Source organism: Oryctolagus cuniculus, chromosome 17, assembly GCF_964237555.1.
Source record: "Oryctolagus cuniculus chromosome 17, mOryCun1.1, whole genome shotgun sequence".
Taxonomy (NCBI): Eukaryota; Metazoa; Chordata; class Mammalia; order Lagomorpha; family Leporidae; genus Oryctolagus; species Oryctolagus cuniculus.
Genome location: NC_091448.1, coordinates 50883373 through 50904037, shown reverse-complemented (window position 1 = coordinate 50904037; position 20665 = coordinate 50883373). Strand labels below are relative to the sequence as shown.

At 52.0% G+C, this 20665-nt stretch overlaps 2 protein-coding genes across 2 annotated transcripts in view; both read right to left on the bottom strand.

Moving 5' to 3' along the window:
- Positions 1-46: 46 nt before the first annotated feature.
- On the bottom strand, positions 47-6578 carry C1QBP (complement C1q binding protein). The gene is made up of 6 exons (XM_051825325.2): positions 6265-6578; positions 5827-5977; positions 1977-2070; positions 894-989; positions 535-657; positions 47-415 (listed from the first exon to the last, which is right to left on the bottom strand). The coding sequence occupies exons 1-6, from the start codon at positions 6488-6490 to the stop codon at positions 266-268; spliced, it is 840 nt and encodes a 279-aa protein (XP_051681285.2). The 5' UTR covers positions 6491-6578; the 3' UTR covers positions 47-265.
- Positions 6579-7225: 647 nt separating this feature from the next.
- DHX33 (DEAH-box helicase 33) overlaps positions 7226-20665 on the bottom strand; it is a 28832-nt gene continuing 15392 nt past the window's right edge. Inside the window, exons 6-12 of the mRNA XM_008270848.4 lie at positions 19831-19942; positions 18053-18212; positions 17826-17914; positions 15402-15529; positions 14881-15084; positions 12376-12462; positions 7226-10872 (exon numbers count right to left, since the gene is read on the bottom strand). Coding sequence (XP_008269070.4) covers positions 10564-10872; positions 12376-12462; positions 14881-15084; positions 15402-15529; positions 17826-17914; positions 18053-18212; positions 19831-19942 — 1089 coding nt within the window. The 3' untranslated portion in view covers positions 7226-10563. The remainder of the gene's footprint in view (positions 10873-12375; positions 12463-14880; positions 15085-15401; positions 15530-17825; positions 17915-18052; positions 18213-19830; positions 19943-20665) is intronic.

Below are 20665 nucleotides of genomic sequence, written 5' to 3'. Positions count from 1 at the left end.
TTCGTGGTCTAGGTTGAAAGTCAAGGAACAGAAAAAACGAAGTACCTTGGAGGAGATAAAACCAAATTTATTGTCCATCATTGTATGTTATATAAAAATCTAGAATAAGTTTGTACAGAAAAAAATGAGAGTGCAACAGTAATAATTTAAATGTTATTTTCCATGATATTGGGATGGTAACCGTCGCAACGCACGGGTGTCTGGGGGTCAGAGCAGGTTCTGTTCGCTGGCCACAGCCTGCCAGACAAGTTTCACTGTCCCTACTCTACTGGCTCTTGACAAAACTTTTGAGGTCCTCAAGGAAAGTTATGTACTCCTGGTGCTCCAGGGCGGTGCTGAGCTCCACCAGCTCATCTGCAAAAGTGTTGTCCACCCCTCGGTCTGCCAGGAAATCCATCAGGTGGTCATACAAGGCCTGCGGAAAACAGTGTGTTACACTGTGTAATGCCCACTAATGACAATGCTGCTTTCTCTCCTTGAACAAGGCAGGACGCTCCCCTACAAGGCCCAAGAGCACCCCACCCTGTCACTCACCCAGTCCAGGGAGTCTGTGTTGAGTGTGTAGTTGGTGTCCTTCCACTCAGACTCGCCGGAAGCCTGAAAGCTAACTTCCCTGATGGAGAAAATGTCACTCTCAGCCTCCTCCTCTTGTCCGACCTGGGAAGGAACAGTGTTCCAGGAAACACGGGTTTTTCAGGACAAGCCAGACAGGTGCACGGAAAAGGGAGCACTTCTAGTGTGAAACCCCAGCTTTACCCTGAGCTGACTTCCACGCGCCACCTGTCTCCCGTGCTTTGCTGCTCTAAGCCACAGTCTCCCACAGGTGTCTGCTAGTCCCAGGAGGCACCCCTCATCTCCCTGGGTGTCAAGGGCCCACACTCCGTTCTACCCACCTCATCCTCCGGGAAGTGACAGTCCAGTACGAGGGCTTTCTTGCCATCATTCTTTATAACTTCAACCACGAAATTCGGAGTTGATGTCAGTTCAGGCTGAGGAAACAAAAACACGTCTGCGTGTGCCACTATAGGAAGGGGTCAGAGCCCAGGCCAGGCCTCCAACGCTTCTGAGCATCTGATGGCCACCCCTGTCAGGATGATATTTAGCCCTTTACACTCACTTTAAACCTGCATTCCAGCCCCAGCTCTATGCACTCAACTGAGACTCAGATCTCTCTACTTCCTGAACCCATTTCTGCACCCACACACTGCAAAGCCAGCCACACAGCCAAGATCTCTTTCCGGCTTGGCTGTCTCAGGAGTCTGTTACAGCCCAGGTCAGAGGCTGGCGTGCCCGGCCCTCAGTGACAGGAGCAGACCAAGCCCAAAGTCAGGGAGCTGCCAGTCCAGGCGGCTGAGATGGAAGCGCTCAGGGAGCTGGGCTCTCCTTGCAGGCGCGTGAGACAACTCGGTCAGAAGGTCAGAGACCCTCTGGCCTTCATACTGGCGGGCTTCCGGGCTGAGTATACCACTTCCTAAAATGTCAGAAAACCAGACACCCCCAGCTCCCACCGATACGGCCGGCAAGCCAAGATCGCACCTGGCCAAGTGATGCCATCTCTGCTGCCCCTGGCTTTCCTACTCTGGCCAGGTGACTGGTGCTTTCCACCAGCTTCTGACTTAGGAACATCCTCCCCCGGGGAAAAGAAAACGGTGATTTCTGATAGCACACATCTCCCCGTCATGGGAAGGACTCAGTTCTGCTTCCTGTCCACAGGCTCTTAGCTCCTCCACTCCTGGTCCAGCTATCTGCTAATGGGCCTGGCACATGGGTGACGTCCTGGATGGAGCTTCTGGCTTGAGCCTGGCCCAGCCCTGACTGCTGTAGCCATGTGGGAAGTAAACCAGAGGATGGAAGATCTTTGTCCCTGTCAGTCTGCTTTCAAATAAATCTTTGAAAACAAAAACAAGAAAACCTGGTGTTTCTCTAGGCCCCTGGGGGAGCTGAGGCACAGACTGGGCACGATATTACGAGCTTACCTCCTGTTCCTCAGCCTTCTGTCCTTGGGAGGACTCCTCCTCACCATCAAAGGTTGGTGGGATGCTATTGTTGATGTTGAAAGTGACAGTGATCCTACAAAGTCAAAAGAAACGCAACAGACATGGTCCAGTTGTAGTGGAGTAGTCTAGCCGTTAGGTATGGAGGCCTGCTACACAGAAACAATCTGATAGGAACGATGTTTCCCCTTCACCAGCTGACAGTCTACACTGGCAGAAGTGGACAGAGGCTGGGTACCCACATCCAGCCCTAAGAGGGAGCAGGTCTCCAGCACACCTCCATGTGCAGAGCTCCAAGTGATGACGCCATGCACCAGCTCCTCCCATCAGGCTAGCGCCTGCTGGTTACCTACCACCAGCTGACACTGCTCACTGGGGTGGGGTATCGTGAAAGTGAGCAGATAAGAAGCTGGGGGGATGGAACAGAAGCCCCTCTAGGAGCTTTTCTCGGGGCTGGTGGTGTGGCACAACAGGATAGGGCGTTGCCTATGATGCCAGCATCCAATACGGGCACTGGTTCGTGGAGTAGCTCTACTTCCGAGCTAGCTCCCTGCTAATGGCCTGGGAAAAGCAGTGGAAGATGACCCTACTGCTTGGGCCCCTGCCCCTCATGAGGGAGACCTGAAGGAAGCTCCTGGCTTCAGCCTGGCCCAGCCTCAGCTGTTGTGGCCATCTGGGAGTAAACCGGAGTTACAACTCTACCTTTCAAACAAACAAGTCTTTAAAAAGAAAAAAAAAAAAAAAAGCTTTCTCCATGACAAAATCTGCCGCTGGGAGGAAGGGAAGGCACACTGCGGGGATACACCTGAGGACTCAGAGCAGGCCTGCGCCCTGGAAGACAAGGCCAGGCAAAGGACAGTGCGTTCACTGTGGACTCATCCCACGGGCTGGAACACCAACACATGACAACCGTAAGGTACAAGAATCCTCGTGACATTCCATGTTCCGAAGGTTGAGTCACAATCCCTGTGACAGTGGGGTAGACCAGGTGTGGCTGGGCAGCGCAGACCCCGCACCCTGCACACCACTGCTCAGCTAACGGGCTGCTCCTTCCCAAGGCAACAGCGGCAGGCTGAGGCTCAGCCCCAGAAACTATCTGCAACCACGCTGACCAAGCTGAGTTCCTCGACACAGAAACACAGCACTGTTCATCAGGGTATCATTTCTAACGGCCCCAAACTGGCTACGAAAACCGGAAGAAAAGTTCAAGTGAAGCTTCAGTCGTCAACTGACACTGTGTATGGGCGAAACCCCTGCACCCTAGGGGAAAAAGCATCAGAACCCTACACTTCACACTGTACACAAAAGTTGACTCAAAGTGATCACGGGCCTAAAGAGCTAAACTCCTCTTACAAGTAAATCCGGGCATAAATATCTAGAAACTTTGGTTACCCAACAGTTTGTCAAATGTGATGTCAAAAAAGCACAAATGACAAAAAAACAAAAAAAAAGCCCACATACACAAAAAACAAAACCCAGTAAATTGAGCTTCATCAAAATTAGAAGTGTATGTTGGGGCCTGTGCTTTGGCACAGCGGGTCAACGCCCTGGCCTGCAGTGCAGGCATCCCATATGGGCGCCAGTTTGAGACCCGGCTGCTCCACTCCATACCTGGCTCTCTGCTATGGCCTGGGAAAGCAATAGAAGATGGCTTAAGTCCTTGGGCCCCTGCACCCATGTGGGAGACGCAGAAGCTCCTGACTCCTGGTTTTGGATTGGCACAGCTCTGGTCGTTGTGGCCAACTGGGGAGTGACTGCGTAACTCTTTCAAATAAATAAATAAATCTTTAAAAAAATAGTTCACTTGGTGTAGTCAAACAATAACTAAAAAAAGTGTATGTCAATACCAATAACATAGGGAAAGGAAAAAAACACCCAAGGATGGGAGAAAACACTTGCACACCCTGTGTCTGATAAGGGGAACTGCACCCAGAATATCTAAAGCCCACCTTTAAGGCAATAACCTGGTAACCTGGATTCAGCTCCCAGCTCCAGCGTAGCCTATACCTGGACATTTCAATATTTAGGGAGTGAAGTAGCACATGGGAGCTATCTGTCTTTCAAAACGACAGTAAAGGCCGGCGCTGTGGCTCAATAGGCTAATCCTCTGCATTGCGGCGCCTGGCACACCGGGTTCTAGTCCCGGTCGGGGCGCCAGATTCTGTCCCAGTTGCCCTTCTTCCAGGCCAGCTCTCTGCTGTGGCCCGGGAAGGCAGTGAAGGATGGCCCAAGTGCTTGGGCCCTGCACCCCATGGGAGACCAGGAGAAGCACCTGGCTCCTGCCTTCGGACTGGCGCAGCGCCGGCCGTAGCAGCCATTTGGGGGGTGAACCAACGGAAGGAAAACCTTTCTCTCTGTCTCTGTCTATAACTATCTGTCAGATAAATAAAATTAAAAAAATAAATAAATAAAAAACCAGAATCACAAAGTAAATAGAACCCTGTCAAATGCCTGCCAACAAATGAATGGATAACTGACAGAACAAGGACATGAGCCTCAGGCATTGTGGCTCTTTGCCTGAGGGACCCTTTACCTTCCTTCAAGAGACCAGCTCAGTCCTACGCCCTGTACTGTTGCCCACCCTACCCTCTGCATTCTGCATTCCATAGAAAAGCTAGCTCAGCTCCACTGCACCTCATGGCCCTTATCAGGCCTATGCTATTTAAATCCAGCCCGTAAATAAATTCCTGCTCTCTCGGCCACGTGTTCTGTCTGTGCGCATGCCAGTGGTTGGCCATCTTTGCAAATTCACTTGTCTTTTTTTTTTTCCTTTATGATTTATTTATTGTATTTGAAAGACAGAGTTAGAAAGAGATCTTCCATCTGCTGGTTCACTCCCCAAATGGCTACAATGGCCAGATGGAAACCAGGAACTTCTTCCAGGCCTCCCATGTGGGTGCAGGGACCCAAGCACTTGAGCCATTTTCCGCTGCTTTCCCAGGAGCAGAAACAGGGCGCTGGGTCAGAAGTGGAGCAGCCAAGACTTGAACCGGCACCCATATGGGATGCAGGCACCGCAGGTGGCAGCTTAGCGTGCTATGCCACAGCGCTGGCTCCCATTTTTCTTCTTAATTGATTTTGGCCGTTGACTTCGTATCTTGTCTCCTCTGGTCTGTCTCCCATTTCCTTACATAAATAAAATCTAGCATATCCACATAATGAAATATTATGTTGTCATTAAAAAAGCTAACTATTGGTACATGCTATTACTAGTATGAATGAACCTCAAAAACAACGGGGGTGCGGGGGTGACAGTGTTGTGGCACAGCTGGCTAAGCTGCTGCCTACAACGCTGGCACCCATAGGCTGCTCTGCTTTGGATCCAGCTCCCTGCTCAGACGCCTCTCTGTAACCTTCTCTCTGTAATTCTCTTACTCTCTGCCTCTCAAATAAATTAATCTTAAAAAAAAAAAAAAAAAAAGCTGGCCCAAGTGTTGGACCCTTGCACCCACGTGGGAGGACATGGAAAAAGTGCCTGCTGCCTGGCTCCTGGCTCCAGCTTGGCCCAGCTCTGGCTGTTGGGGTGGATGGAAGACGTCTCTAACTCTACCTTTCAAGCCAATAAATCAATCTTGGGGGGGGGGGGGGAGGTAGACACAAATGGCCACATATTGCATGACTCCCACTCACACAAAATGTCCCACACAGGCAAATCCAGAGAAGGCAGCTTGGCGGTTTCAAGGGGCCGGAGGGGGAAGAAGGGACAGGGCGGCTGCGGAAGGGTCCCGCTGTGAAGTCACACGGGGTGGCTGACATGTGGCTCCAGCGAGCTTAGGGTCCCGAGCCAGAGGCCGCCCCACGCCGCGCACCCCGGGGCGCGCCGTGCACTTACTTCTCCCCGGCCACTTTGCGCACGAGTTTAGCCTCTGTGCCGTTCACCTCCAGCTCCCAGCCTCCAGACATCTTGGGAAGGGCTTTATGCTTCTGGATTTTCTTCTCCTCCTTAATCTCGTCGGTAAGGAAATCCACAAAGGCTTTATCTCCTGGGGAGGAATCGCGGAGACGTCAAGGAGCGCCAAGCACCCGACAGGGACCCGGGGACCCGGGGACCCGGGGACCGCCGCCCTCTGCCCGGCATCCGCCTCGCCTCCCCAACGCTATCCGGCCTGGAAGCGGGCAGCTGCATCCGCTCGCCCGGAGAAGCCAATTCCGTCACGAGCGCCGCAGCACCCCACCCCCCAAACCGCACCCGGGGCCGGGGGAGCCGGGGAGCGGTGCTGTCAGTCGCCGTCGGGAATCAGGTCCCCCACGCCACGCGCGAGCCCCTCACCCTCCGTGTGCAGCGCGCCGCAGCCGCAGGAGCAGGGCTCGCGAGCCCGCAGGAGGCCGGGCCGCCGCACCGAGCCCGCGCGCACGCTGAGCAGCCCGAACGGCCGGGCGCAAGGCCGGGGCGCGGGCAGCAGCAGCGGCCGGAGCGGCGGGGCCGGGGCCGCGGCGCGGAGGCCGGCGACGGCGGGGCCCAGGGCGCGGGGCACGCAGCGAAGCAGCGGTAGCATCGCGCGGACGGCGTCAGACACGTGCGGCGGCGACGGACGACCCGGGCCAAAGCGCCCAAGTGACCTCCCGCCGCCGGAAGCCCGCCCTCGCCCGGAAGCGTCTCCCGCCGCCGGCGCTCCAAAGACCGAAGGCACCGCGGGCCGGATGGCGCCCTCTGCCGGGGACCGCCGGTGCAGCCTCGAATCCGGATTCCTGGACCGCCCCGGGAGTGTGTTGGGGTCTGGTGCGCAGAGCTTTGTGGTTAATTCTCAGAGCGCGCCAGGCTTGCACACGTCCTCCACACTCGACGGCAGCACACCTCTCGCAGGCCTTCTCTGCTCTCTCGTGTGCATCAAGCCCTGGCTTTGCTCGCTTGCCTGGCTGACTCCCCTCACTGCAGCCAGGTGAGACCCAGAGGCGCGAGGCGCGGTGCCCATGGTTAACCTCTCGTGACTGGCTTCACCTGCTCCCTCCGGCCTTGCATCCAAGTTCTCAGGCAAAGTCATTTTGCCGGGAGCCAGAAGCCATGGCTAACATCTGGTTCTGCACTCGCCAGGGTGTGGAAGGTACCAAGAAAATGTCTCCCTAGCTTTGTGGCAATCGTAAGGCTAATACTTAATATTTTCAAAACAGCTTTCTGTGAATAAGGGCAAGGACACACAAGAAAGAAGGGACATGCATCATGTACAAGACTTGTTCTCAATGGACACTTGCTAGTCAGGTGCGAATGTGAGCATTATATATATACACAGGAGTTGATCTTTTCATAGCTTTATTTAAGACTCAAAATACAACGTACGCCTGAGCCAACCTGATTTTTTCCCTCCCTCGGGATTTCTCTGCAGGTTACAATATTCTTATGAAATACAACATAACATTCTCGCCCACGGGGCCCGTGCTTTCTCTTATGCTAAAGCACTGGTGTCAGAGATGCATGGCCACATCCGTAGTGGACGGAGGATTTAGGTATCACAGTGCAATTTCCCTCCCCGAGCAAAACCTTGTCCTCATCTGGCATCTCCTTCCCAGTCAGCAGGTTTGCAGCATGAAAGCTTTTTATCAAGGACAGGGATTGGGGTCCTCGCCCTTGTAAGGAAAGGTGCCCTACCCCACGTTTCACCCTCTGTGATGATGTAAGCAGGACAGCCGCCTGAGCCACGCCCCACGCCGCCTGCTTGAGGACACTGTTTGCACACAGCCGCTCAGAGGAGGTGGGAAAGGGTAGCTCGGGGCTATGGTGCAGTGTCACTGTGAAAGCGCTAAGTTTAAGGTGTAGCATCCCCTGCAGCTCGACAGACAGGTCTTATTTCTGTGTTAGTGACGTGGAGCTAGGGTGGGCTTTCCAACCTGGATTCATCCCTGAGCAGCTATGATAAAAAAATAACTTCCTTAAAAGCCCAATAGAAAACTAAATACTATATTAAAAACTACCTCAGTGTTACAGGGGTAAACATATTTCTGTACTGAAACATGAAAGCTACTTAGAAGCTGTTTGCATCCTCTGCCCCCCGGAGAAGAACATGAGTCTCTGGAAACTTCTCGGGTGCTTAAGCCGGATATAAATTACGCAAGGTGAGTTTTACCTGACCTGGAGAATACCTCTCGCTAGAGGATTTGCTGAGGAGCCTAATAAATTATCCCCCACCCCCCATTTCTTTTTAACAGAATGACCAATGTTTTATTTAAAATACATTATATTTCTTTCGTCAGCTTCGGCTAAACATCCTTGCTTTCTATTAAATGAATGAGAAAAATACACTAAAAACAAAACAGAAAGAACTTTCTGGAAAACTCCAGAAAGTCAGCAACGTGTGGAAAAGCCACACTGTGAGGTGAGGTATATAGGATCAGTCACATCCCATTTCATCTACATGTGACCACTGTTACCACAACTAAACCACATGTGCTGACACCCCGGAAACCTGGCTGAAAACCTGAGTGTTGAGTGAGGGCTGGTGGCTCGGGCACACATGCTGACAGGGCGGGACTGGACACACACATCTGGAGACAGCTGAGACGCTGCAGTGGGGGTGCCCCTCGCTCCCCCCCTGCCCCAGGGTGGAGACTGCGCTGTCTTTGCAGAGCCTCTAAGGCAGGTCTGCTCCCTGCTTATCAGCCAGATGACGCATTTGGTAAACAGTGACAAAATGCCACACAATAAGAGGACAGATCTTGCCAGGCCAGACTCTCCCTGGGGAAAGAGCATTTGTTTTTGATGATGACATAGCTGAGAAGAACCTTTAGTGTCTTTCCCTTCTCAAAATATCTGGACAGGAAGAGACTGTGGAGACCCTCAATGTCCCCCCAACAAACGCAGACAACAAGGGCTGGGCAGTCGGGAAGGAGCAAAGCCACACTGCCCCCGACTTCCTACGAAGAAGGAAAAAAAGATCACAGCGAATAACTAAACTGCAATGTAAGGACCACTGCCTGCAACACAGGCACCCCATATGAACACTGGTTCCAGTCCTGGCCGCTCCATTTCCAAACCAGCTCCCTGCTAATGCCGGTGGGAAAGCAGCGGGAGGTGGCCCAAGTGCTCAGGCCTCTGCCTCCCACGTGGGAGACTGAGATGGAGTTCCAGACTCCGGGTCGTTGTGGCTATTTGGGGAGTGAACAACCAGATGGAAGACCTCTCTGCCTCTCTTTGTAACTCTGCCTTTCAAATAAATAAAATAAATCTTTAAAAAAAAAAAAAAAAAAAAGACTTCTTAAAACAACAACAAAAAAGACTTCTTAAAACAAAAAACAACAACACACCAGACATGGGGGAGGGACTGTCGCTCTCTGGGTTCTCACTGATCAAGCACAGTGCCCCTCGCGCCCTATCCCTGGCAGCTCTGACCAGGGGCCTGCCCAAGGAGCAGCAGCTGGAAAGGAGCACAGGGCTGGCCATTCCTCAGGCTCACAGGAGGCCCGGGGCTCCTTCAGAGGGAAAACCACAGCTGGGTATGTGGGAGGCCCTGCGGTCAGTTTCCCATGCCTGTACTTGATATATTCACAAGATACAAATTGGCCTTTGCCTAGGAAATGTACACGTCCTCCAAAACCACTGATGGGGATCTGTGCCAGGGAGGCACGAGGGTCGGGGGACTCCTTTAGTGGCCCCTGCCTGGAGGCAGACACAGGGCAGCGCGCATCCTAAGACCGGAGGTTCCACACAGACGGCCACCCCAGTAGGTGACAGACAACAGCACCTCCTCCAGAACCGCCCACAGCACGCCATGTCTTAGGGCTGCTATTTCAGTCTCCCACAGACAGACCTTCAAATAGGACCAGGGACAGCATCCAGGCACGGCAACCCCCAATGGCAGCCTCCTTCCAGAAGGCCCGCTTTGGTCCCAAGAATGCAGGGGGTTTTGTTGTACTTCGCTTACACTGGGTAGTGAGCAGCAAGGTTAAGCATAATGGCTCACGACTCATCGGAAGTGTAGCCCATGCCGGGCATGGCTCTGGGTAATTTCCATCCATGTTCTCTACACTTCATGGCCCAATCCTGTGAGTGAGAATTCTTATAAGGGCTGGCACTGTGGCGTAGAAGGTTAAGCCTCCGCCTGAGGAGCCAGCATCCAATATGGGCATGGGTTCAAGTCCTAGCTGCTCCTCTTCTGATCCACCTCCCAGTTAATGGCCTGGGAAAGCAGCGGAAGATGGCCCAAGTGCTTGGGCTCCTGCACCCACATGGGAGACCGGGAAGAATCTCCTGGCTTTGGATTGGCCTAGCCCTCGTTATTGCAGCCATTTGGGGAATGAACCAGCAGATGGAAGACCTCTCTCTCTCTGTCTCTCCCTCTCTCTGCAATTCTGCCTCTCAAATAAATAAATAAATCTTTGGGGGAAAAAAAAAGTCTTATGACCCCCACTTGGCAGATGAGGAAACGAGCCCCCTGCAGTCACCGGCAGGAACCAAAAGCACAGTAAGTGCAGGTCCACATGCACACAGTCCAGGCTGAGCTTCCTGCTTCTGGAAGCCAGGCACGCTCAGCTGTGTGGAGACGCGCAGCTGCCCCAGGGGCCAACCGGAGAGCCTGCCGTGAGGGCAGCGGGCGTCCAAGGCCCGGGCAGGAGCAGCATGGACAGCACCCTGAGCGGCTCAGTTTCTGGCTGTCCTCAGCTTCCTCCTGAAGTACTCGGGGGCAGCCTCGTACAGCCACTCGGCGTCCACAACACAGAGGTCGCGCATGTAGCACTTGTTGGTGTGCAGCAGCTCTGTGTACACGACGCAGGCTGGCTTGCAGTGGAAGAGGACAGACGACGGGTGGATGGCCACCGGCTGGTGGGTGTCCGTGGTGGCGTAGGTGCCGTCGGGCTGAAGCTCGGCGGTGTTCATGAAGAGGCTGTGGGCCAGGCAGCGGCGGACGCTTTCCATGTCCCCTCGGGAGGACGCCATGGGCATCGACATCTGTTTCAGGACAAAGTGAGAGATGAAAAGGACCCCAGTGACCAACACCGCTCGGCACGACCTAGTGGGTGGCAGCAACAAGGCCCACGGCACAGCTCTGGTCTACCGTGTGCCCAACATAGACACCGACACGGAGGGGTGGTCTCCTCACGTGTCTTAGGGCTCAGCACGGGCGGACTGAAGACAGGAAAACCATGGCCGGGGGGGAACGAGGACTGAGAGGGAGACATTCCTCTGAGCGCCCAGCCCACAGGCAGGTTGGGGGCCCCAGCCCCTCGCCCAAGTCTTCACTGGGACGTGCCGGGGTTGGGGGAGCCTTTCCCCTTCGCTGATAGCACTGTGCAACAGCAGGTTAAACCGCCACCTGGGACCCCTGCATCCCATATGAGTGTGGGTTCAAGTACTGGCTGCTCCACTTCTGAACCAGCTCCATGTTAATGCACCTGAGAAAGCAGCAGAAGATGGTCCACGTCACCCATGTAGGAGACCGGGATGGAGTCCCAGGCCCCTGGCTTCGGCCTGGGCTAGCCACAGCCATTGCCATCTGGGGACTGAACCAGCAGATGGAAGATGGCTATCTTTCTTTCTCTCTCTTTCCCTCTTCCTCTTTCTCTAACACTGACTTTCAAATAAATAAATAAAACTTTAAAAATAAAAAAAAAGGAAGAAGTATACATAGTACAAGCTATAGAACATGTGTAATACATTGGGCTTTTTGGTGGTTTTTTTTGCTTTTTTATTTTAAAATTTTACAAATTTATTTTCACTTTATTTGAAAGGCAGAGCAACACAGAGACAGAGAGAGAGATCTTTCATCTGCTGGTTCACTCCCCAGATGCTTGCAACAGCTGGTTCTGGGTCATCTGGAAGTCAGGAACCAGGAACTCAATCCTGGTCTCCCGCACGGCTGGCAGGGACCCAGATACTTGAGCCGTCACCGCTGCTTCCCAGGGTGTGCGTGAGCAGGAAGCTGGATGAGGAGCAGAGGAGCTGGCACTCAGACCAGGCTCTCCCACGTGGGATGTGGGCCTCCCCAGCAGCACCTTAACCACTGCCCCAAATGCTTGCCCCCACATTTCTGTTAAAGGGAAATGTGATACATAAACCCATGTGTCTGTGTACACAGACAAGTTATCTCTACGGGGCAGGATCACGAGGCCTCTGCTGCAGCAGGAACCACCACGTTCTGCCCTGTGTCAGTATTTAACAACTACATACTGCTTTAGTCCCCGAGAAAAGCAACAAAGAGATTCTCACTAAAAAAGTTCTAGTAACACTGGAAAACACAGAAAGTTTATAAAACTGAGTATAAATTATACATACAATGTAACTATGTAAAAGATGCAACAAAAAGAAGAGTTATCAGGAAGTAGACTAAAATAGTTTCCTTAATGAGAGACTTCCTTTTGTAATCATTGGCAATAATATAAAAATATTTTTTTATCCCCCCCCCAAAAAAAGTGGCAACTTAGTACCCTAAAGAGCCCCAGAAGGTCACAATACCTTTAAGCAGATTTCCCTCAACTGTGCTCTGACTTCGGCTACCAGCATCATATTCTTGCTGTTGACAAAATTCTCTTTGCACCAATCCTGAATAGGAGGAAAAAAGATATCATAATCCTCTCATTTCTCTAGAGAAACCAATTTAACAAAAGTTTTAGGACAAAGTTGAATTCAGAGGGCAAAAGGAATATAGGAATTCATCTTTATATCAGAAAGCATGAACTACAAGAGCAAATATCAATAATTCTAATGAAAGCAAAGCCAAAAATGTCCTTGCTTCAAATTAGCAAGACAAAAGCTGCAGACTGGAATATCCGCCAATCAAGGATAAGCACTTCTAGGATACATTCAGTCTCTCAGAGCGGGCACTGTGGGAAGCAGGGCCATGCCTACATCTTTTGTGTCAGTGTGCCAGTTTGAGTCTCAGCTCCTTCACGTTGACCCAGCTTCCTGCTAATGTGCCTGGGAGGCCGAGGGTTTGGCCACTCACGTGGGAGACCCTGATGGAGTTCCTGGCTCCTAGTTTCAGCCTGGCGCAGGCCCTGCTGTTGGGGGCATTTGGGAAGTGAACTAGAAGGTAGAAGATCTCTGTCTCTGCCTTTCAAGAAAATAAAACCAAGAGCTGGGAGCCCATCTGGGTCTCCCACATGGGTGGCAGGAACCCAAACACTTGAGCCACCATCTGTTACCTTCCAGGATGCTTTAGCAGGAAGCTGTACCAGAAGCGGAGGAGTTGGGACTCAAACTGGCATTCTGACATGAATGGGATGCAGGTTGTCCCAAGTGGGGCCTTAACCTCTGTGCCATATTGCCCGCCCCAATAAATAAAATTTAAAAACCTCCTACAAATCAGTAACAAAAAGACCAACAGCCCTGTAGAAAAACAGACAAAAGATTATGAGTAGACAACTCACCAAACAGAAAATATAAATACCCCCAAACTTCAGTAAGCATTCCAAATCTCTTGGGGAATCCATGGAGTATAGTTTAAAGCACTTGAAGAGGCCGGCACTGTGGGCAGCAGGTTGGGCCATGGCCTGCAGCACCAGCATCCCATATCAGAGCCGGTAGTCCCGGCTGCTCCACTTCAGATCCAGCTCCCTGCTAATGTGCCTGGGAAAGCAGGAGAAGATGGCCCAAGTCCTTGGGCCCCTGCACCCATGTGGGAGACCCAGTAGAAGCCCCTGGCTCCTGACTTCAGATTGGCCTAACTCTGGCCACTGCGGCCATTTGGGGAATGAAACAGTGGATGGAAGACCTCTCTCTCTCTGTCATCTCTCCCTCTGTTTGTAACTCTCTCAAATAAATAAATAAATCTTGAAAAAAAAATAAAAGTACTTGAGAGACTACAACTATTAACTTGGCAAAAATGAAAGTCATTGCAACCAGAGAGATGGAAAGGATGGCCCAAATGGACAGTCTTAAATGTTACTCCAAGGAGTGGACAAAGGGAGCCCCCTGGCAGCCTGGGAAAGCTGGGCTACAGCTATCCCAAGTTCCAGTAGGCCCACTCTTAGGTGTCAGCCCTAGAGGTTCTCCCTCGTGTGCACAAAGAGACTGCACAGGATGGCTATGGCAGCACGGGATGGGGAAAGAAGCTGAAGCGAACAGAGCTGTCCCTCCCCTTGGCAGCAGTGGGGAACCAGTCCCCCACCCCCAGCAGATACCAAAACCTGGGGATGCCCAAGTCCCTTACACAAAAGGGCAGTGTTTGCTCGTAACCTGTGCACGTCCTCCATGTACGCACATCGCCCCCAGGTCACCTGTAATACGGAACCCAAGGTGAATGCTAGGTGAGCAGCTGTCACTCTGGACTGTTTAAGGAAGAACCAAGACCAGAGGTCTGTAGATGTTCAGTGCAGGTGCATCTCTCCCCAGTATTTCTGATCTGTGGGGGCAGAGGAGGACTGCAGTCTATAGCGTGCAGCACCGAGGGACGTGAAGCCAGGACACGCTGGCACAGGACGGTGCTGACGGAGGGAGAGAGTAGGAAAGGAGTTCAGTGCACTTACTGCATCTGCAGAATCTTATTTCCTTACACGTCCTCTGAGACAAAAATAGCAACATTTTGCAGCTGCTCTAACTCAATGGAAGATTTTTTTCTTTTTAAATGAAAGCAAGCCCTACTGTGGCAGGAGTTGTTAATCACACGTTACCCATATTGTAACAACATGAGATAATATATTGCCATTTTCACCTTGGTCTGAGGAACTGAACTATCACCACCACAAAAAACTACTATGAACAAAGTCCGGGCAGGCCAGGGAAAAACTCTCTCTGGCTAAGCCGTGGAGGCACCAAACACTTCCCCGAGCGATGCACGTACAGCAGGAAGCAAACACAGGCAGGACAAGGGCTGGACTCATGCTCCTCCCCCACAATCGCCCTTGCGCAGGCCCTTCTGACATGATGCGGGTCCTCCTTGTGGCTGTAGATGGCTCAGCCACAAAAGGAGCCCCATCGGCGGCGGCGCTGCCCTGTGCGGCAGGAGCAGGCGGGGCTCACCTTGTTGCCGCCGAGGTTTTTGAAGGTCCGGTAGATGTTGAGCAGGGTGACGTGGTCCCCCTCGCTGGAAAGGAACTTCCTGCGCACGGCCTGCACCTCATCCCGCCGGGCAGGAGGGTTGTAGAGGACGCTGTCCACGGACAGCAGGGAGACGATGGTCAGTATCTCCTCTGTGCAGTGGAACTTGGGCGACAGCAGGATGGTCTGCAAGCCAAAGTCGAGACGTTTGTAAATCAAGGGTTCTCCGAGCCTCCAGACGCTGCGTGCCCCGCAGTGGAGGGCAGGCATCTAAATCCATGACTGGCACGTGACTGCTACGTGACTACTTGAAACAGAGACTGCCCTCCCCATGGCACCACAGCTCCCTCGGGGGCGGGGCCCAAGACCTAACATCCTTGAGTCCCATTCACATATCAGTATTACTCACCAACTAGGGGTCAGTAACTCTTCAGGAGGACAGTAAGATTCCTTGGGATGTCCTGGGCTCAGGACTCTCCTGGGGGGGAGAAGGCATCATTTACCTTGGCAAATCTGGGCTCTAAAGGAAACGCTGCCATCTTCCTTCCAATCGGGGTCAAGGTGAGCTGGCCGTCCTTATGTTCCAGAGCCCCCAGCAAGTCCAGCTGGGCAATGGCCGCCTGAATGTGATCTAAAGAAACAAGACGGGGCCAGCGTTGTGGCACAGCAGGTTGAACTGCCGCCTGCAACTCATACGGGGCATGGGTTAGGGTCCCAGCTGCTCCACCTCCCATCCAGCTCCCTGCTAATGGGAAAGCAGTGGAAAATGGCCCAAGCACTCCCATATGGGAGACCTGGACGGAGTTCCTGGCTACTGGCTCTGGCTTGGCTCAGCCCTGGCCACTGCAGCCATTTGAGGAGTGAATCATCAGATGGAAGATCTTTCTCTCTCCCTCTCTGTAACTCTGCCTTTCAAATAAATGAATGAATCTTTAAAAAAGAAGAAGAAGAAGAAGAAGGGGCCGGTGCTGTGGCATAGCGGGTAAAGCCGCCACCTACAGTGTCAGCATCCCGGCTGTTCCACTTCCCACCCAGCTCTCTGCTGTGGCCTGGGAAAGCAGTGGAAGATGATCCAAGTTCTTGGGCCCCTGCACCCATATGGGAAGACCCAGAGGAGGCTCCTGGTTCCTGGCTTCGGATTGGCACAGCTCCGGCCATTGCAGCCAATTGGGGAATGAACCAGAGGATGGAAGACCTCTCTCTCTCTCTCTACCCCTCTCCTTCTCTATGTTACTCTGACTTTCAAATAAATAAACCTTTAAAAAGAAAGAAAAGAAAGAGCAAAAGAGAAAGAAAGAAAGAAAGAGAGAGAGAAAGAGAGAGAGAGAGAAAACCCAAATGAGGAAGATGTTACGTCAGTTCCACACTTTCTGGGAGCTATTGATAATTATACACTGCACAGCAGCCAAGGTCACGATCACAACTGTCCCTCAATAGTTCAAAGCTCTTCACAACACCACTGTCTTTAGTTCAGTTCCTTTACAGGTGATGGCCTGTAACTTGGCACTACGTATGCAGGCTTTGAAGATGCTGACCCCTTGCCCCAGCAACGTCACATTTAGGAACGTCACTGGCAGATGCACTCAGACAAGCAGAGATCCCTGTCTCCAGAGGCACACACAACAAAAATACCAAGTGCCTGAGACACCACTGGGAGGTGGCGAGACAAGGGGACAGGACATTGTTAACTATTTTTCTTACTTTTTTAAAAATATTTTTGTATTTTGGACCAAGTAAATGCATTTGAACTATGTAAATCCTTCAAGAATGAAAAAGCATCTTTTATCCCATTGTGGTGCAGCAGGAGTGGAGTGTGGGTGCTCCACTTTTGATCCAGCTCCTTGCTAACGCACTGGGAAAGGCACAGAAGGGCCAAATTACAGACAGGGCCCAGGTACTTGGGTCCCTGTCACCTACTTGGGAGACCCGGACAGAGTTCCAGGTTCCTGGCTTTGTACTGGCCCAGCCATGGCTGTTGGAGCCATCTGGGGAGTGAACCCGAAGGTGGAATATTTGTCTTTCCCTCTCAACTCTGTCTTTCAGATAAACAAACAAATCCCTAAGAAAAAAAGCATTTCTAAGGATATAGTAATATATACCCATATAGATAGGAATTATCTATAAAATATACTATGTGACAAAAGTAATGTATGTTGAAACAGAATAGGTAAATGCATTTTGTTTAATTCACAAATGGAACAGCATTTAGTGTTGAAAATGCACTGACACAGATAAACCTTCCAAAACATGCTGAATGAACAGAGCACTCTGAACAATCAATACGTAAGCCTGCAAGCTGACCTAAGATTGTTAGGGACACACAGGCACGTGGTAAACAATAAAGAAAAGCAAGAGAACTCTGAATTAGGTGGGGGGCAGCCAGGCAGGAGTTCAAAGGGCTGTGAAGGCACAGGTAAGGGACACTCAGGATTGATGTTATTACTATTCCTTTGCAGGAATTTAATAAAAAACAACCCGGGTACAGAACAGCACACGATGTATGTTGCCATTTGTTCTAAGAGACCACACAGGCTCATAGAGGCATAGGTTTTTCCTAGAAGACACCAGAATGTGGTCAGTAGTTGTTCCGAGGGAGGAAAACTATGAACCTAAGGACTGGGGGATGTGGGACCCTCTACCTCCAACAACTGTGACCTTTTTACCCCCTCTCTCTCTTTCCAATTAATTTTTTCAGTTAAAAGGAAAAGAAAGGAAGGAAGGAAGGAAGGAAGGAAGGAAGGAAGGAAGGAAGGAAGGAAGGAAGGAAGGAAGGAAGGAAGGAAGGAAGGAAAGAAGGAAGGAAGGAAAGAAGGAAGGAAGGAAACAGAGAAGCCAGGATTTTCTTTCAAAATACTGTTTTTCCTGAAAGAGTCCGTTTGTTGTTGCCGGTCTACTCCTCGCCTTGTGCTACACTGGGCTCCACTCACCTGGAGATGGCTTGGACATGAAGTCAAAGGTGAGCACGTCTGGGACTTTCATGGCGAGGAGCTGAAGCATGACACTCGCCAGGTTACACCTGTGAACACAGAGCGGCAGAGGGTCGCTCCCCTGTCCCCCGTCCCCGCTGCGAGTCACACACGCTCACTGAGGACAAACACGGGCAATGGGAAGAGAGGTGGGGCGAGCAGCAGGAGTGCAGGTACCCTGGGCCTACCTCTGGATTTCTGGCACCGTCATCTTCTCAAACTTCTCGAACTCGTCCTCTGTGTAGAGCCGGTAACAGACGCCACTGTCCTCCCGGCCAGCCCTCCCAGTGCGCTGCCAGGCCTGGGTCTTGGACACGCGCTGCACAGCCAGCACCTCGAGACCACTGTCTGGAGACAGAGGAGCCCCGTTGCTGCTTGGCTCAGCACATAAACCATGTGCACTGCACTGACTGAAAGGAATGCTCCTCAGATCGCCAGGGATGCAGGAGAAAGCCCAAAGCCAGGCTGCTCTGTGGCAGTTTGGCCCCAGCATGAAACACGGCCCTGCAGCGAGCCCTGCGTGACACCTGCTACCAGCACATCAGAAAGCCTCCTACTGTAGCCAGGGGCCAGGACCGGGGCTTCTGAGCTCTCAGCTGAGATCAGAAGATGGCCAGCCACCCTCATCTACCTGAGCCTGAGGGTCACCTGGGATGCAGGACTTCTGGAATGGTTTCCAGAAGCCAGCAGGGGTGGGGATGGGGGTAGGGGTGGTCCCCCTATCAATGACTCAGAAATTAAAGGCCTCGTGTCACCTGTGTGTGTGCTTTCTCCCTCCTCCCAGTTCTATTATAAAACAGAGATAATGTGAAGTTTGCTTCCTAGGAATAGACAGATTACTTTTCTTGGGAAAGGTGCCAGTAGCCATGTTGTCACACAGGTTATGAGCCACACAGCAACACTGTGACCAACAGACTGCGTGTGCAACGGTATAAACCATACAGCACAGGAGAGCAGGCAGCTACACCATTTAGTCTGTGCAGCTCCCTCTATGATGTTGGCCCAATGATGAATTCTCAGAACAAGCCCCTGTGGCTAGGTGATGTACGACAGTACATCATCCCTGAGAGATTCACAGGTGAAGTCGGCACATGTGCCTAGCAGAGCACTTCACTTAAATATCTGGGAGCACATTCCAGTTGGCTGGAATCCTCTGTAGAATGAAGCAAGGTATAAAACAGACAGGAGTAACAATGACATCAAGCAAGCTCCTCCCTGCACCGGCCTAGGAGGCAGCTCGTGTTAGGCCTCCCCCCAGCCCAGGGGCTCTGTTGCCTTCCTGAGCAACCTGAGAGCACAAAGCAGCCATAGCCAAGTCCCTGACTGGTGTCGAGCTCTCCCTGCCTAGACCTGTCGTTCTTGCCCAGCTTCCGATGGGGCTGCAGACCCCCTGCCCAGGGCCCAGCCCTCTGTCCCCTGTGCTCTTTTTTTCTGCCTGGACTTCTGAGCTCACACCTGCCTCAGTTCTGCTTTCTGGACTGGACTGGACTTGGGATGGTCTCACTCACAGTGCCTGCCACCCAACTCTCAAGAATTACAAACAGGGACTGTCGATGTGGCGTAGTAGGCTAAGCCTCTGCCTGCAGAGCTGGCATCCCAAATGGGCTCCCGTTTATGTCCCAGCTGCTCCTCTTCCAATCCAGCTCTCTGCTATGGCTTGGGAAAGCAGTGGAAGATGGCCCAAGTCCTTGGGCCCCTGGACCCACGTGGGAGACCCGGAAGAAGCTCCTGGCTCCTGGCTTTGGATCGGCTCAGCTCTGGCTGTTATGGCCATTTGGGGAGTAAACCAGTGGATGGAAGACCTTTCTCTCTGTCTCTCCCTCTGTCTGTAACTCTGCCTCTCAAATAAAGAAAAAAAAAAACTTATAAACACAAAATGCCTCTCTGGGGGAAAGACTGTGGGGCTGTGGTTTCAATAGTTGCTGGCCAGGCACAGGGGAGATGCTCACGAGCTGCAAGTCCTCACCAGGGTTATACTTCTTTGCTTTGACCATGCCCGTGTCAACCACATATTTTATTCCTGTAATGGTTATGGAGGTTTCTGCGATGTTAGTTGAAATGATCACTTTGCGACAGCCCTAAAAGGAGGGAAAAAAAAAAACAAAAAGTCACATGACACAAAAACAAATCAGGAGTTTTCACACGAATCATTACCATGAACTTCCCTAGTTCGTTCATGACCAAGGAAAGATTTCACTGTCAACGGCAGTCTCTAACATTACGAGTCAGCCATTAAAGCAGGAGAGGCAGGGGTAGGGGTGCAGAGGTCCTGCAGTTCTGAAGTTTAATCGGAGGCAGTGAGGTGTAGTGGAACAGGCGTAGATTCAGAAGCAAGTGGATGTGAGTTAGAATCCCAGCCCTGACTCACTGTGTGCCCCTGAGCAATTCTCACTTCCTCTCTTGGGGCCATGGGACCCCTGTGGGGCCATACCTTACCCTGCTGATTTCCGTGTGAAGGAGACACAGTGTACGTGAGTGCACATGAGTGTGAGCAGAGCAGAGGTACACAATAAATGGACTATGATGGCGCTTAGAAGAGTCACTCATTTGTGGTACAGCAGGTTAAATGACTGCTTGCAATGCGGCTCACATATCAGGGCGCCAGTTCAAGCCCCAGCTACTCCACTTCTGATTCAGCTCCCTGCTAATGTGCCTGGGAAAGCAGTGGACGATGGCCCCAGTGCTTGGGCCCCTGCTACCCACATGGTAGATGAGGATGGAGTTCTGGACTCCTGGCTTTGGCCTGGCCCAACTCCAGCTGTTGCAGCCGTATGGAGAGTGAACCACCAGTGACAGATTTT